Raw genomic sequence first — 15,396 nt, 5'->3', positions numbered from 1 at the left:
CACAAAGTATGTCAATGTATACTTTTATTGTATTATCTTCAAAATAGAAATACAATATTTTCCCGATATTCTAAAATGTTAAAAAATGGTATCACTTAATTATATGAACAACCTTATCATTATCAAAAAATCTAATTGAAATTAAACCGGAATATCTAGCTTTGGTTTCCACAGTTAACAGGGTTAAATATCGTTGTCAAAATTTGTTTTCTTTCGATGACGTGTGGGTGAAAAATTGCTCTTTCAGAAAAGTTGAGAACTCTGTCGGGAGTTCAGGAAAATATTTATCACTTCTTGCATGTCACATGCATGGCTATTTTCCGGAAACGCCTGCTTGAATCGCTTTTCATTAAGGTTTTTGCTATGTTATTTTCGATTCAAATGAAAACCTTTTTGTTTTAATTATCCAGAGACGTTTTGGATAGGAATTACGAACTAATCTCTGTTTTAATTCAGAATAACTTGGTAGGGTGGTGTCACTAAAATTCCTGCTCTCTGAAGCTATATTCTTATTCAAATTTATTTGGTATTAAGGCGTTGGCCAATCTCCAATCTAGTTTTATTTAATTTGAATTTGAATGACAATTATGTTGACATGTTGGTATTTTCTTGCTTTTCTTTCGTACTAATAGTCTGATATGTCTTGATTTCTCATTTCTATCATATTGACTTTATAAAGAATCTTTCAATAATTAAGTATAACATGTCAACATTTATTTTACATTGTGTAACTATCAATGTTTTTGACTTTATAGATGTTTTGATCTCATGTCTAATAATAATGTTTTGTGTGAGACATGTTTCATTTTCCTGGTTTTAGCTAGATTTTATCTCATTACTACTGATCTGCGATGATCATACTTCTTGCTGCTCTGTCTTGATTGAATACAATTTTTTTATACAAATGTTTTTCGCAAAAATAAGTCATATAAGCAATTCTTTCTTTAGGAGGATGCGGCGTCATACAAAAAAAGGTGGGGAAAAATAGACATGATACATCTGCATAATTTCGTCTGAATTAACTACGAAATTGGAGATAGGGACAGCAAACAGTAAATTGTTTTGTTTCCTGGTCAAAAAGTGTAGTTAAATAATGGAGGATGGGAAAGGGGGCGGGTCGCTAGCGCACTTCCAAAACTTGATTTTGATATTCTTTTTTGTTCTTCTTTCACTTGAATGACCATAGAGTCACTCAATGATAAGTAATCTATGTCTATGTAATGTAGTTAAATTAATCACTTGTCTCAACTGTATCTTATGCTGTATAATCTTCATCAGTTTTGAAAGGCGGAACTATAAATGTTATCAGAACGTGCACATGTATCGATATGTGAGTACTATATGGATTGGAGATCATGCAGGTTATAATAACGATTATAATGAAGAACCTTTGTTTTTTATCACAGGACAATATGATGACTCCATTCTTTACCATCTGTCTTGTGACAGCAGTCACCGGCTCGTTTTTTGAAAAGGAAGTAACCCCTAGTTGTGGACCAGACGTGAAGGTGTGCGAATTCTTCTGGACAATCGATTTTAAAGAAACCATGGTTTACTATGTAAATGAGAGTCACAGGGGTAAACCAGTGGTCATAATGAACGAAACACTTTACAGACGGGAAACATGCAACACCTTTGAACTGCTAACAGATGAAGGTATCAAATACTTTGTTCAGATAAAGTGTTTTTACTAAAAAAAAGTATGGTTATTTGGTTCCATTATCCTTAATAGGCATATTAACAAGATCAGACTCCGATTGTAATGCTTTCAACTCTGAATAAACACACATTGAAGGTTGCGGGGATGGTAATTAGTTTGATGCTCGTTCAGTTTGGGATGAGTCATTTACATACAGGGCACATATCACGAGACATTGAACAACACGTACAGGGACTGTCATTGTTAATACCATGCTCATGTGATTACATACTTCAGGTATATGTGTATCGTCTTCCACATAAATTCCCTAACACACTTTATCTAAAAAAAATCACTGAAGGTAGAGAACATGATGAGAATAACAACAAACAGGTTTTAAAGCATGAATCGTGTGACTAAATACATGAAAAGCATAGACGGGTAATTAATTTTTTTCATTTTACGGCTCATGGTTTCTCGTGTCACTTTATTGTTTTGTTTTCTCTTTTTGAGAATTAATTATTAATGTTAAAATCGCTAATTAAGGGCTTTGGTCTTAATGCAATGAACAATATATGAATCTGAACAGTCAATATTGAATGTGAACTAGTAAACACCAAATTGTTTTCTATGTCACTGCAAGGTCATGTAATCTAATATACATATTTCAAGAGATCAGTCATTCATAGTGACCCTTTGAGAATAACATTATAATCACTGATGGGGAAAAACGTATGAATGTGAAAGATATCAATTTGGATAACCTAGAAAAACAAAGAAAAAACAACATCAATGATTCTGGATAGACCTCATCGACGATACTCACCATGTAAATTATGTAAATTATATATATATATTACAGAACTACAAAATGTCACCACAGCAGACGGACGGTACAAATTAGTGTACACCATCAACCAACAGGTGCCCGGACCTTCCGTGGTGGTATACCAAGGTCAAGAGGTACATAGATGCATTGTGGGGATAGTTAATGTACAGAGAGTATATCTATGGGGACACTGTAGTTAATATATGCGTGATAAATTTATGAGATACTGCAGTGAATGTAAATATCTATCGTAAATCTGTATTAAGTATTAAAACGTAACGTACAATCATTATGGGGACACTGTAGTTAGTGTAATACGTATTTTTGGTGGGAATATTGTAGTAAGTGAAATAAGTAATAAATCCATCAGGATACTGTATTTAGTGTAAATCGTGATATATCTATTTGATGATAAAGTTAGGTTATCGTGTTTTCGTTATAGGGATACTGTATAGTTAATATTGAACGTTCTTCATTGTCGTGATATTTTCTTATCAGTATCAGTATCATTACGTTGTTCAGTTTTTACAAATTCATATGAAATATTGATAGTGTATTTCTTATCTCTTTTTCTCATACATTGATTGGTCTAAATATGTGTAAAATAAGTAACAGGCTTGATAAAGACAAAGAATAGATCTTTTTTCAGAATTTGTATCCGTCCTATTTCTTTTCGCCGAGTTGTAACTTAAAGTTTCTTTGTGATCTAATTGCTTACCATAGGTCGTAATACACGTGAAGAATAAACTTATGTCAGATGGGGTGACCATTCACTGGCATGGTTTCAACCAGCTCGGTACTCCATGGATGGACGGGGTAGGTTCTATCTCGCAGTGTCCTATAGATCCAGAGGCCACGTTCGTGTACAGGTAGGTTTAAGAACAATTGTTTTAACACGGGAAATTCCCAACAAATATGAAGTATGCTTCTTCTCAATAATCAAATGGCTTTGGAATCTGATGTTGCGCTTGCAACATGCTCAGATGAAGGGCGACCAAGTTCTCCAAGTGAATGATCTATTCCAAAGTCACAGGTTTCAAACTTGTTATTAACTATTTTTTTCTTTACAACAATCAATTGATCATTGGTCTTGGTAACTTGTGTAGTAGTTTGCTCGAGGAATAGGGAATAGTTTAAAACAAAAACAAAACAAAAACGACTTGTTCTCAATACTCAAAGAGGCCGAGATCACTGTTATTGATTCATTAATATGTTGGGGTGAAAGTTGGATCAAATGATTGACAATGACACACTTTAAAGGTCAACGACTTCTTCTCAATCAACAAAAATCCAAGTGTGTTAAAAATTCGTGTAGCATGTTGAGAGGGAGGAAATTTTTCATGTTGTATGCTTTCACTCTTCCACTTTTTTATCAACGATCTTATCACAACATGAAAAGAAAACTTTGCCAAATTCTTCACTTTCATTTCTACTATTTATTGGTAGTGATTAATAGACCATGCCCACGTATATAACCACCAGAAATAGAAAGCATTGACACGACGGCTCTTCTACATCAGTAGATTATTTAGAACTTTAACTACGATTAACAGGCACGGGATTTCACTATTCTGTAATGTCCATTTGTAGATAATAATTATTTTTGCTTTCTTAACTTAATGTGTTTATATTTCGCACTTGATTCAATATTCAGCGGCATGTTCCATACATAACAATTTCCGTGAACGAGTTGACAAAAATTCAGGTTGATGAAGACTATGGGGACATTTTATGGTCGCCATCAAGAATGCATTCTCCTGTGGGACATGACTTTAAATGTGTTCGACGATCGTTCAGAACCCTGTTTATTCCGGTATCACACACAAGGTTTCATTACTTACCTGGATTGACAAGTATTTACATGACGGAAGCCGTCGATGAAGAAACTGACCATTTCAGAACACCTGGTCGAATTCTTCTGATCCTTTTCAATGGTGTAAATCTTTCCTTTGTTTATTTGTTTACATTTTGTTCTAGTTTCATCGATTTTCAGTTTGAATTAACAATTTTACTTGTGTCGGTATTTTGTTTCTATGCTTGACGATTTTTTCAATATCATCCAATAATACATTAAACATTTATCAAATCTATTAAATTATTGAACAAATGAACCTCCTCATGTTTTGACAGTTATTCCGGTCGATCTGATTGACATGCCTCTCCTACTACTGTAACACTGAAGTCCTCCAGCATCAGTAACAAGTCCAAGATTGACGATCGACATGTAGTTTGCAGCTTGGTTCATTAATCGACATATAGTGTATATGTTACCATATTATGATGATCCTGAACAAATCCCCTAAAAAACAATAGAACTTTCCATATTTTGGTTTTTGATTATATTTTAAACTTTATTCAAATATTTCAAGGTATTCAGAGGATTGGTCGATACCATCAATATGTACGCTATTTGCAACTTTTGGATATTGTCAGATTTGTTGCGAATGAAGTTGGAACGAGATTTTACCACGCTCACCAAGGTACGCTGAGGACAGATGGAATAGCTGGTCCTTTTATAGTCCTCCCTCGGGCAAGCGGTAACACGGATAACGTAAGTACAATGGGCTTTGTACCTATAAATCCTTAATGGCATGTACCAATGATTGGACATTGAAAGGAAGGATCCACAGTAAGAGACCTATCAACTGGACATGGGAGGGACAGTGCATATTATAGTTAGAGGAAAACAGGGTGACATACTGGACATGGTAGGGACAGCGTATGGTATAGTTGACAGTACATCGTATCGTTAGAGATAAAGAGGATGATAGACTGGACGTGGGAGGTACCATTAGAGATAAAGAGGGTGACAGACTGGACATGGGAGGGAAAGTGCATGGTATCGGCAAGGTTAGAGATAAAGTGTCAGACTGTACATGGGAGGAACAGTGCATGGTAACTTTAGAGAAATAGAGGGTAACAGACTGGAACATTAAATTGGATCGTTTGACCAATAGAGGGTATAACCAGGGCATTGAGCAAAAAATAAATGTTTACTGTTCAGTGGAAACAAACATGTTTAATTAAATCATCAACAGAACAGATAAGGAACTACGAGCTTATAATCAATTTTCATTACAGGCCGCTGGAACTGTAGACAAAGATTACGTGATGTTCCTTCAAGACTGGTTCTTACGGTCGGGACCGGAAATCTGGAATTACCTCGACACTTATCTGAACCCGTGCGTAAACAGATTTTTTTTATATCAAGTACCAGTTCAATGTTCCTGAATTAATTCAATAATTTTGTGTTATAATATATACGTCGTAGATTCTGCACAATCTGATCAATGTTAATGGGTACAGTTACATGAACAAAAATACAAATGTGCATCATGTTGTGACAATGTCAGAGAAAATGTAAGAACAAACAAAATATATTCAGATTTTTTTCTATCTTTTTTTTTAATTGATGCACGTTGCTAAATTATTGAGAGAAACTGTTTGTAAATGTAAGAAAATAACGTCCAAATTGTCTTGATTTTCACAACGGGACGTAAACAACGGCCAATGTTTTCATAAAAAGATTGGTAGATAATTCATAAATGCGTTCATACTAACATAATAATTTTCACGCATTAAAAATAGTCTTGATATTTCAGCGAGCTGTGATATCTATGCTAGATAGCATTTGATTATTTCTAGTTGACATTAAGCGTTTTTTTAGACATCCAGATCCACATTATATTTCTGTGTGTCCCCCAAATCGGAGTGAAGATACTTCCTACTCAACTGAAAAAAAATAATTTGGTATAGGTCTATCTTTATTCAGATGAACATCGACTTAATATGAGGATGTTTGCATGTAGTAAATACTTCCTGATTTATATTTTTTTTTGTTTCGCATTTTGAGGTTCTTTCATGGACCTGACAAGGAAGGATGTACTACGCCTCGAACTTCCCAAGATGGGGAAATAACAGCAGACATTCCTTTCGAATCTGCTCTTATAAACGGAAAGGGTAAGTGGCATTGTGTTGAGACAATTTTATATGAAAGTACAATAGTTAATGTGATGTTATCGTTTCTTATCAAACCATTCATTTATATCCGGGTACATGTACACGGTATTACTGTCACCGCCGTCGTTTTTTTAGTATCTAGCGAAATATCCTAAGGACGTTTATTTAGAATATTCAACCCGGGCAATTCATTTTTTGGTGTAACAAAGTGTTATTTATGAGGTGTACAGAGTAAAGTAAATGTCACAAAGTCATATAATTTTATCATATTTTCCATTTGAATATCGACTCACCTGTGATAAATATGACAATGAAAGGTGAACAGGTCACGCCTTTCGATATGGACAATGCATCAACCCGAACTCTTTATGTATACCAAGAATTGGGAACAATAACACTTTAACAATTAAAAATATACATTGTATGTAGGAAGATACAACCACACCCAACCTAATGATGGTCTACTTTACGAAGTCTTCACCGTGACGACCAGTGAGGTGTACCGGTTTCGCATCATTAACGCCGCCATGGTGTATGCATTTCAGGTATCAATTGACCAGGTGAGGAGATAATGTCATAACAAGTTACAAGTTCAAGAAACAAGTTGATCTATTCCAAATGCAATACAGCATATAGGATACAAATATACATAATAAATTGTGTCAAATTCTTAAGTATGGCGGAGGACAATTCTATTCGAAGATATAATTATGTGCAGACGTTTCATTCATTACAGCATAACAGAAATACTGTAGCAAACATTCGAAAACAAACAACATAGCAATAAACATGACGTTATGAAATTTGGTAACACAAATGCAACACCACTACAGAAACTAAATTATCCAAAAATACACGAAGGGTTGATTTAAAGTATTTTTCAGTATGCAATTAACGAACATTAAAAGTCTATTACATTTAATCCCACGACAGTAATTTTTCAGAAATTATTCCAACATGATAACAATTATTGACCGAGGAGAGTTTTTCTTTTAGTTGTAGTATGCAAAAGATATTTAGCAAGTTTGTTTAAAACCTTAACACTTTTACAGGAAAATAATTATATTATTACTTTTTAATGTATCTACTTCTTAAATCAGAATATGTAGGACAAAGTAGTACAAAATGTAGTTCATCCTCGATATCATTTTGATCACAAACTGTACTTCTGGGAATGTTATTATAACGACCTGTTTCAATGTTCAGATTGTGTCCTTGCATGCGAAATTGACTCAGTAATTGTTTTAATCTAACATCAATGGACTTACTTAGGACAAAATAAATACCAAATGTATCCACAAGATGTTTGTACAGATAACATTTGGAAGATATATCAAAAGCACAGCGTAAATACGTCATGCACACGTTGTATGTACAAGAAACTATTTTATTCAATAATTTTATCTGATATTTATTTTACATGTGCCGCTTCGTGACAGGATCGCTCCTGGAATTGCAAAAAATACAAACAAGTGATTAATGACTTTAGAGATGAACCTCAGGAATGTAGTTTATGTATCATACAACTGATCTGGCCTTGTATATGGACTCTTCTGTGAAAGTAGAAATTACATATAGGAAAAATGATAAATTTTAATCACACATTTCAATCTGTTATGCCAATTTGTTTGCAGTTGGTTTTCTTTTAGTGATCATTATCTTCATTAGCATAATCAAATAATGTTATTATTTAATTCTGGGGTTGCGGCACCTTCTTACCTTTTTAAATCGTTCTTTCAATCATTTGGGTTTTCCTCTTATGCTTCAGAATTTAAGCCTATAGCATCACTTGAAGGACTTAACAGCGGTATGATGCAGTTTAAATCATTGTTCAATGCTACTCTATCTAACCACCACTCAAAATCTTTTGTCATTCACATTCATTGTACATAGTTAATTTGGAAGACATCACAAAAACAGTTATAGGTACCCATGCAGGGAGAGAGGTTTTATCATTTAAATATAGAGAGAGGGTATACTTTTAGCTCACCTGACCTTACTCTTCCAGTAGGAATGATTGGATTTTGTCCAAATTTGGTCTGAATCATGTTAAGGTGGTGATGAATCAATGTCGTATAAACAATGGGATAAAGCCCTTGGAGTGGGAGGGGCAGGGCTCAATACGGGAAACAGAGCAAAGTCTTTAACAAATCCCACTCTACCTGTAAGAATGATTGGATTCTGCCCAAATTTAGTCAGAAGCATCTTTGGGTGAATGGAAATCGATTTTGCAGAAATGGAGAGACTCAACAGGTGAAATGTGTTTAAAAATAGTTTAGATCTTCACTCCATAACCATGTATAACATTGCTTGGAATAAAGAGATAATTGCAACTGGCTCTGGGGCCTGACCTCACCCCCAGGGATTTAGTTTCCTTGTTATATTTTTGAAAAAGTTTAGATACCCACTCTTTAACCATATAAAGCAATGAGGGGCATCAAGAGATAAACACAATTATGATGTAAGAACTGGCTCTTTGGGTGGCCCAACCCTATTCACTTAATTTCTGGGTAATTTCTTTAAAACAGTTGAAATCTCACCTCATAACCATATATATGGAATTGCTAGGCATCAAGAGATAAACACATTTGTTATAAGAATTACCATTAGTTTCGGCACAACTTAATGACATTATTTCTGGGTCATATAATTGATATAGTTGAGATAACAACCCGATAATCACATACACTCTTTCTCGGAATCAAAAGAGACAGTAATGAAATAAGAATTTACCCATTGGTCTTGCCCCATCAAAGAGGTTAAGTGACTGAGCTTTAATTTGGAAATATTTAACACATCCAACCAAAGGCATGAATAACATTGTTAGGCTATAAGATCCAGGTGAGCAATACAAGCCAAACGGACCTCTTGTTTTTGTACACAGTATATAAACCTTATGATTTCTGCTACAAAATAAATGAATATTATAAAACAGAGTGACTTTTTATTTTCTTTCTGTTTTGTATCTCGAGCCAAATACTGATGAATTATGTCGAACCAAGACGTTTATATTTGTTTTCAGTAAACTGCCTGTAGTTATACCCTATAAGACTGAAAGGATTCAAGTTTTCCAGGATGATGGATCCTGACCAGTTCCATTTCTGAATAGTTATCTATCAGAGAGGAACTAACTGGTCTTTGGCCTTTTACGTAAAGTTTAAAGGAATGCACTTGCATGGCAAAGTATGGGTATTACTGAGTTCGACTTCCTAGAAAAATGGAGAACATTTCCAAGAAAAAGAAAGCACAGTATAGGATTATTATATGTTCACTCCCACCCCTTCTCCCAACCTCCCAATATTTCAGAGAATTACCCTCAAGATATTGTGATGGTCATCATAAAATGTTTTCCCTGACTATTTTCCCTAGATAATATTCTGATAGCCATTATAAATGAATCACCCTCCCCAATATATCAGATAGTTGTTCCCTATTTACAATATCTACTATACTATACTTTATACCTTCTTTCATCACTGCTATCAAGTAATGTATCTATAATCCTATATATAATCAACTTTCTCCTAGAATCACAGGATAATATTTTTCTGGTTCTGTATATCGATTCCATGAAGAACTGTCAAACAGCAAGATTTATTGATATTCTAGATCTTATAACTATTCCAACTCCAATCCCCTGTCCCTGAAACATACATGTATGTTATTGCAAGCTTTAAGTTTCAAACTAATATCATATTGCTGTAGAATTAGAAATTACCTACAGGTAAACAAACTGTCATTGGCTGCATTATTGGTTATAGACAGACAATTAAATTGTTTATATAAGCCCTGCCCCGCCTGGGTACTGCCTACAGGTATTATGTAACACCTGACCAGGTGTAATCAGTTAATTGTACCTCTGTACAGGTAACTCTGGTGTATATGGCAAACTGACTGACTTACAACCAAAGTATAAACAGCAAATGGAGGGGTAAAGTATCTAGGTACTTTTAAAATAAGGATTACAGATATAATATGACACTGGTTCAGAATATACCTATTTACTTATATGATATATGAAAAAAACGAAATTTATTAAACTATGTACAATTTATTATGGTTTATGGTAAAAGCATATCAACCCTTCTGATCACTAAAGCATCCGATGACAGTTATATCAGCTGATGGCAATGAGGTAATAGAGTTCGAAGTTGACTCCGTTGTGGTACATAGTGGTGAACGATTTGACATAATACTCCATGCAGACCAACCACCTGGTTCGTACTGGATACGCGTCGAAACCATGGACACTCCTGAAACAGGAGAGGTAGGTGGCGAGGTCATTTCTATAATAATCTCTGAACAGCAACTGGCTATGTGGGTGACAAATAGAAAAGAATGGTCAGAAATGAAATAATTACACATTTATTATTTTCTATCTGGAATCAGATTATAATATACTTTATCATACTCGCACGTGCAAATTAGTTCTGAAACAACCTATATTACAGATATTATTACTTCAAACAATGTTGCAGTTTTTTTATATTAATAAAGAATGATTCACTTATTATGCTCGTGATCCTTTTATCCCAAACGTCACAGTCATCGTCCCCCAGCTTTGGTCTGGCTGTATTGCGATATCATGATACCGAAGTTGTGTTACCAGCCTCACAGAAAACTGTCTGTGAGAGAAGCAAACCATGTCGTGTCGTCAATTGTCCCTTCCTGTGAGTATCCTATCACATCCTGACTCGAGATTACATGCAATATTACATATGTAAAAGTATGTTTGTTTAGATGTTTGAAGTACCAATTGTATAAATAAAAATCAAACTACAGAACTGATGTTTACTCACCGAAACACCAGTATTCATTTTGATCGTGAATTGCGCGTGAGTTAATATATGAATGCAAAGTTATTGTTTTGTCTCGTCTTTTTAACAGTAAGCCCGTGCTGAAATACTTTCTTAAAAACTCAAAAGGTATTCTCAGTCATGAATTTTCTTAGTACAAATGTTTTGTTTCCTTTTACCTCAGATATTTGTAAAAAGCAACCCTCCAAAGCCCTATTGTGTAACTATTGTAGGTATAATTCGGAGTATAATACCGAATGCACGTCGGTTGCGGATCTCAAGGCCACCACAGAAGAACAAACACTCCATCCAGTACCTGCTGTTAATTCCGCTGAAACGTTTCAGGAATTTTTTCTTAACTTCGTATATGCAAGTAAGTAATGAAGCCATGAAGCCATGGATTATATGTCAAACCAAATATCACATTAACACCTTAATATTCATATTTGACGATTCTTTCTTCATACTCTGTCACTCTCATCAGAGTTTGATGACTACGTTGAAAGCTTCTTTTTTGCAAGTTAAAGTAAAACCGCAGATTTTATAGCATTATATAAATAGAACTGACACAGAAGAACTTTTATATCTGTCTTTATATATATTAGTTATACACGTGATAAGTATGAGTTTCATTAAAAATAAATGCCTTGATTGTAGGGAGTAGGTCACCTATATCTGCAGCTGTTAACAACAAGGGTTTTATGAGACCTTCCGTGCCACCACAGGTGTGTCTATTCTTTGTGAAAGTTTTACTCCTAAGATTATTTTCCATTAACTTTTCAATGGTTCTCTTGTGAAAATTTATTATTTGTTCATATTTTGTCCTCGTTTCATGAATGTTTAGTTTGCATGAAGATTTCAAAGCGTCAACCAACAAAGACTTGTTTATCTGCAAACATTAAGACTCATTTTCTTAAAGAAATACTTTATTAAATGACTTCAGGACAAACAGGAAAAACATTTTACTCTGACAGTCTTTTACTTTATCTTAACAGACTTATCCCAATGATGATGAGATGTTCACAAAATGTGTGGAGCGTTGTGACGAGTATTGCACGTGCACTCACGTGATTAAACTGAATGTGGATAACACCGTACAACTAGTACTCCTCAACATAAGTAAGTGTGACGTCAATGTTGCCAAAGTCATACTCAGATGAGATTTCAAATCTTTTAATTTCTGATTTAAATTATGAGTTGACGGTCTTAGAAAAGCACACTGTTAAGTTGAACTTATTCTCAGTAAATGTAGTTGTCTTCCCTGTTGGTCTTGAAGCATCAAAAATTGTTCATGATAAAAAAAACCTCACTCATTTCGGGTTTTCAATATCTTCAAGTATAGGTAGAAACATTGCAGGAGGACATTTTACCCTTTTCTTATCGTATCGATAACGAATCTTTAACGTATAGAGCATACTGTACCTACCACTGTCGAAATTAATGTCATGATTTGTTATAACAATAAATTGACTTTGCTGAAACTATTTTTATCTAATGTATACGTAGAACGACTTTTATGCAGCCAATATAAAGAATATGTTAATAATTAATGTTATGGTAAACTTGAGTTGACCACATCTTGATAACGACGCACATTGAAGTGATCAGTCGAAGAAGTCATCTGTATAATCTTATTACAAGATCCATATCAACTAGTCTAACGTTCGATGCGGCTGGTGTCGATTCCTCAATTATTTTTCTACTTCTCCCAGAGGTGTGATTGAGACCTTGATGTATAAGTGTCTAACCAGACACTCTATTTCAGGAAGTATGATCCTGTTGTATGTGATTATCTTGCTAAAACGTTGCGGCATTTGTTAACAAAAGCCGAGGTACGGTAACGTTATAATGCATGTCCTCTCCGACCGAAGACAATTTTCTGTGTTACCATGCTAATTAATCACTTTTACGTTGCTAACACCTTCAAGCAGTGATATGACTGTTGTAGCTTTGACATCAAAATATGTTATACATTGACTTAGGCGAAAGGAAAATAAGTGATCTCATTGAGAAATATTCTTTTTCTTTCTGCGATATCAAGCTAGACGTGTTTGAAGTTCGTAAGGTTGGCTGTAGGTTCCATCGCTGTTTTCATTTGAGGACGTGACATTACTTACTTGGAATGACCAAGGTTTACAGAGTGGGTTTCGTCGATGACGTCTCCGTGTTAAACTTTATGTTGTTCATATTTTGACCTAGTTTTATTGAATTTAAGCTTGGATGATTTTGGTAATCTTTAATTGTTCACAAGCATGTTGATCTTTGCTTTAAGTGTGTTATGGATGTCATATTCAATGTAAATTGTTTTGAAAGAACATGATAAAAGACAAAAAGAAATTCTTATAAATAATTATTAACTGACGTGTTCATATAAATAGAACTTTATCTATTTTTTTCACAGACGACAATTCTGTCGGCCTAGCACATCCCGTCCATGTTCATGGTCATCATCCACACGTTATAAAGATGGCATATCCGGAATACGATAGACGTAACGGCAGGATATCAGGGCCCAACAAAGACATTCGGTGTGACACGCCCATCTGTGACAACGCTACCTGGAGTGACTCTTCCTGGCGGCTTGGAAAAATCCCAGGTGTGAACCTGAACAATCCTCCCCGGAAGGACACAATCATCGTACCTAGACAGGGATACGTTGTCCTGCGTATGACTGCTGACAATCCAGGTAGGTTTATGAAATCATAAGACGACTGCTATAACGGTAGGAGACTTAAACATAATTTTACGTATGATTCAAAGGTATGTTAAGGATCACAAACATATGTAAGATATGATGGACCGTGGTGGCAAAGTGGTTAAAAGCGTCTGACCGTCTGTACCACTAGCCCTCCATCTCTAGGTCACAGGTTTGACAGGTTTTGATCGGGGTTTTTCTCTGGAAACTTCGACTGTCTATCAATCACTCAATCCTTGCACGTCCTTAAATGACTGTTGATAGGACGTAAAACAACAATTAAACTCCACAAGTTCAAGTAATGAAACGTTTCTGTCAAGAAAACGTTGTTTCAGGTTTTTTGTGTTTTCCTACAGGATACTGGTTCTTGCATTGTCATATTGAGGTTCATCAGATAGCTGGAATGAGTCTGATGGTACAAGAGGGTGAAGTTAGCGACATGCCAGCACTGCCCAAAGGATTTCCCACCTGTGGAAATTTTGGACTGGACAGGGAGACCAAGACATTCAGTAATGGTAGTCTGTGGGCGCTTTTAGGTATACCTCAGTATTTCTGGTGGCCAAGTTTTTGTATCAAAATTGACATCTCCCTATGTTTTAATGCGTTTAACCTAATCACAGATTGACAACACGTATTTTTTAAAAAATGAAACAGACGTCATTTGTTTGTTCTAAACCGAATTTAAGTTAGGTATATACTGACGAAGCCCTGAGAGGTGTCGAGTAATAGTAAGAAGTTACTGGTTTGGTGTATTATAAACTAACTGTGTGTCAATATGTCAAGAAAATACCAAGTATTCCCAACATAGTGATATGTGTTTATGGTGACTGATATGTGCCATTCGAATTGGTACAGATCAGGCTATCACAGAAGCGTCTTCAAATAGAAGGGACGATTTCGTTTCCATTTCACTGACTATCGCTATTTTGATCAGGTGGTGTACCCGCGGTATCAGAGACAGACAATGAGGGAAGTACTTGTGTTACCTTGAACGAGCCTAACCAAGCCAGTTGGGTAGTCCAAAATACCGGTTATGTACTCCCGTTATGCTTCCTAGTGATCTCCAACGTCGTCACACTTGCTGTCACGTTTATAGTGAAACAAAGACGAAGGAACATTAACTTTCTTCTTGATGTACCATGTCACAAACGACCAACGGAGACCAATGGTAAACCGGAACCGGAAGTGTTCTACTCTAAAAGTGTGGATCTAAGCGGTTCAAAAGAAAAACTATTGCTTACATAACACTTCAAATCACAACAATATGCGAATGAAATATAAGCTTGTATTGCTGTTGAAGTAATGTCATCCTAGTATCCGATCATGCTAAACGTATGCGATTTCCTTTTTATACGTAAAACAGTAAAGTATCGTGTTAGGATTTCTTTGGCTAGACTGCATTGTAAAATGACCACATCATTAGTGGAAATTGGTTGACACCAATATCATTACATCTCGTTTTGTTTTAACATATTGA

The 15,396-nt window shown here is 35.1% G+C and overlaps 1 protein-coding gene across 1 annotated transcript; it reads left to right on the top strand.

The window, feature by feature from the left end:
• Positions 1-1,412: 1,412 nt before the first annotated feature.
• LOC132545498 (uncharacterized) lies at positions 1,413-15,164 on the top strand. Its single transcript, XM_060209180.1, has 15 exons — positions 1,413-1,656; positions 2,502-2,602; positions 3,192-3,337; positions 4,902-5,019; positions 5,550-5,650; positions 6,322-6,428; positions 6,858-6,988; positions 10,528-10,695; positions 10,974-11,098; positions 11,458-11,597; positions 11,882-11,949; positions 12,220-12,343; positions 13,626-13,910; positions 14,276-14,455; positions 14,854-15,164. The coding sequence occupies exons 1-15, from the start codon at positions 1,413-1,415 to the stop codon at positions 15,162-15,164; spliced, it is 2,349 nt and encodes a 782-aa protein (XP_060065163.1).
• Positions 15,165-15,396: the final 232 nt, after the last annotated feature.

This window comes from Ylistrum balloti, unplaced genomic scaffold, assembly GCF_031769215.1.
Source record: "Ylistrum balloti isolate Yb309-2 unplaced genomic scaffold, AGI_CSIRO_Ybal_v1 Utg369850, whole genome shotgun sequence".
Classification (NCBI taxonomy): Eukaryota; Metazoa; Mollusca; class Bivalvia; order Pectinida; family Pectinidae; genus Ylistrum; species Ylistrum balloti.
This window is presented reverse-complemented; position numbering and strand designations above follow the sequence as displayed.

Coding starts and splice junctions, on each gene's coding strand:
- LOC132545498 (XM_060209180.1), top strand. CDS start 1,413: ATGATGACTCCATTCTTTACCATCTGTCTTGTGACAGCAGTCACCGGC. Junction 3,338..4,901: donor GAGGCCACGTTCGTGTACAG/GTAGGTTTAAGA, acceptor GGATATTGTCAG/ATTTGTTGCGAATGAAGTTG. Junction 5,020..5,549: donor CAAGCGGTAACACGGATAAC/GTAAGTACAATG, acceptor TTTTCATTACAG/GCCGCTGGAACTGTAGACAA.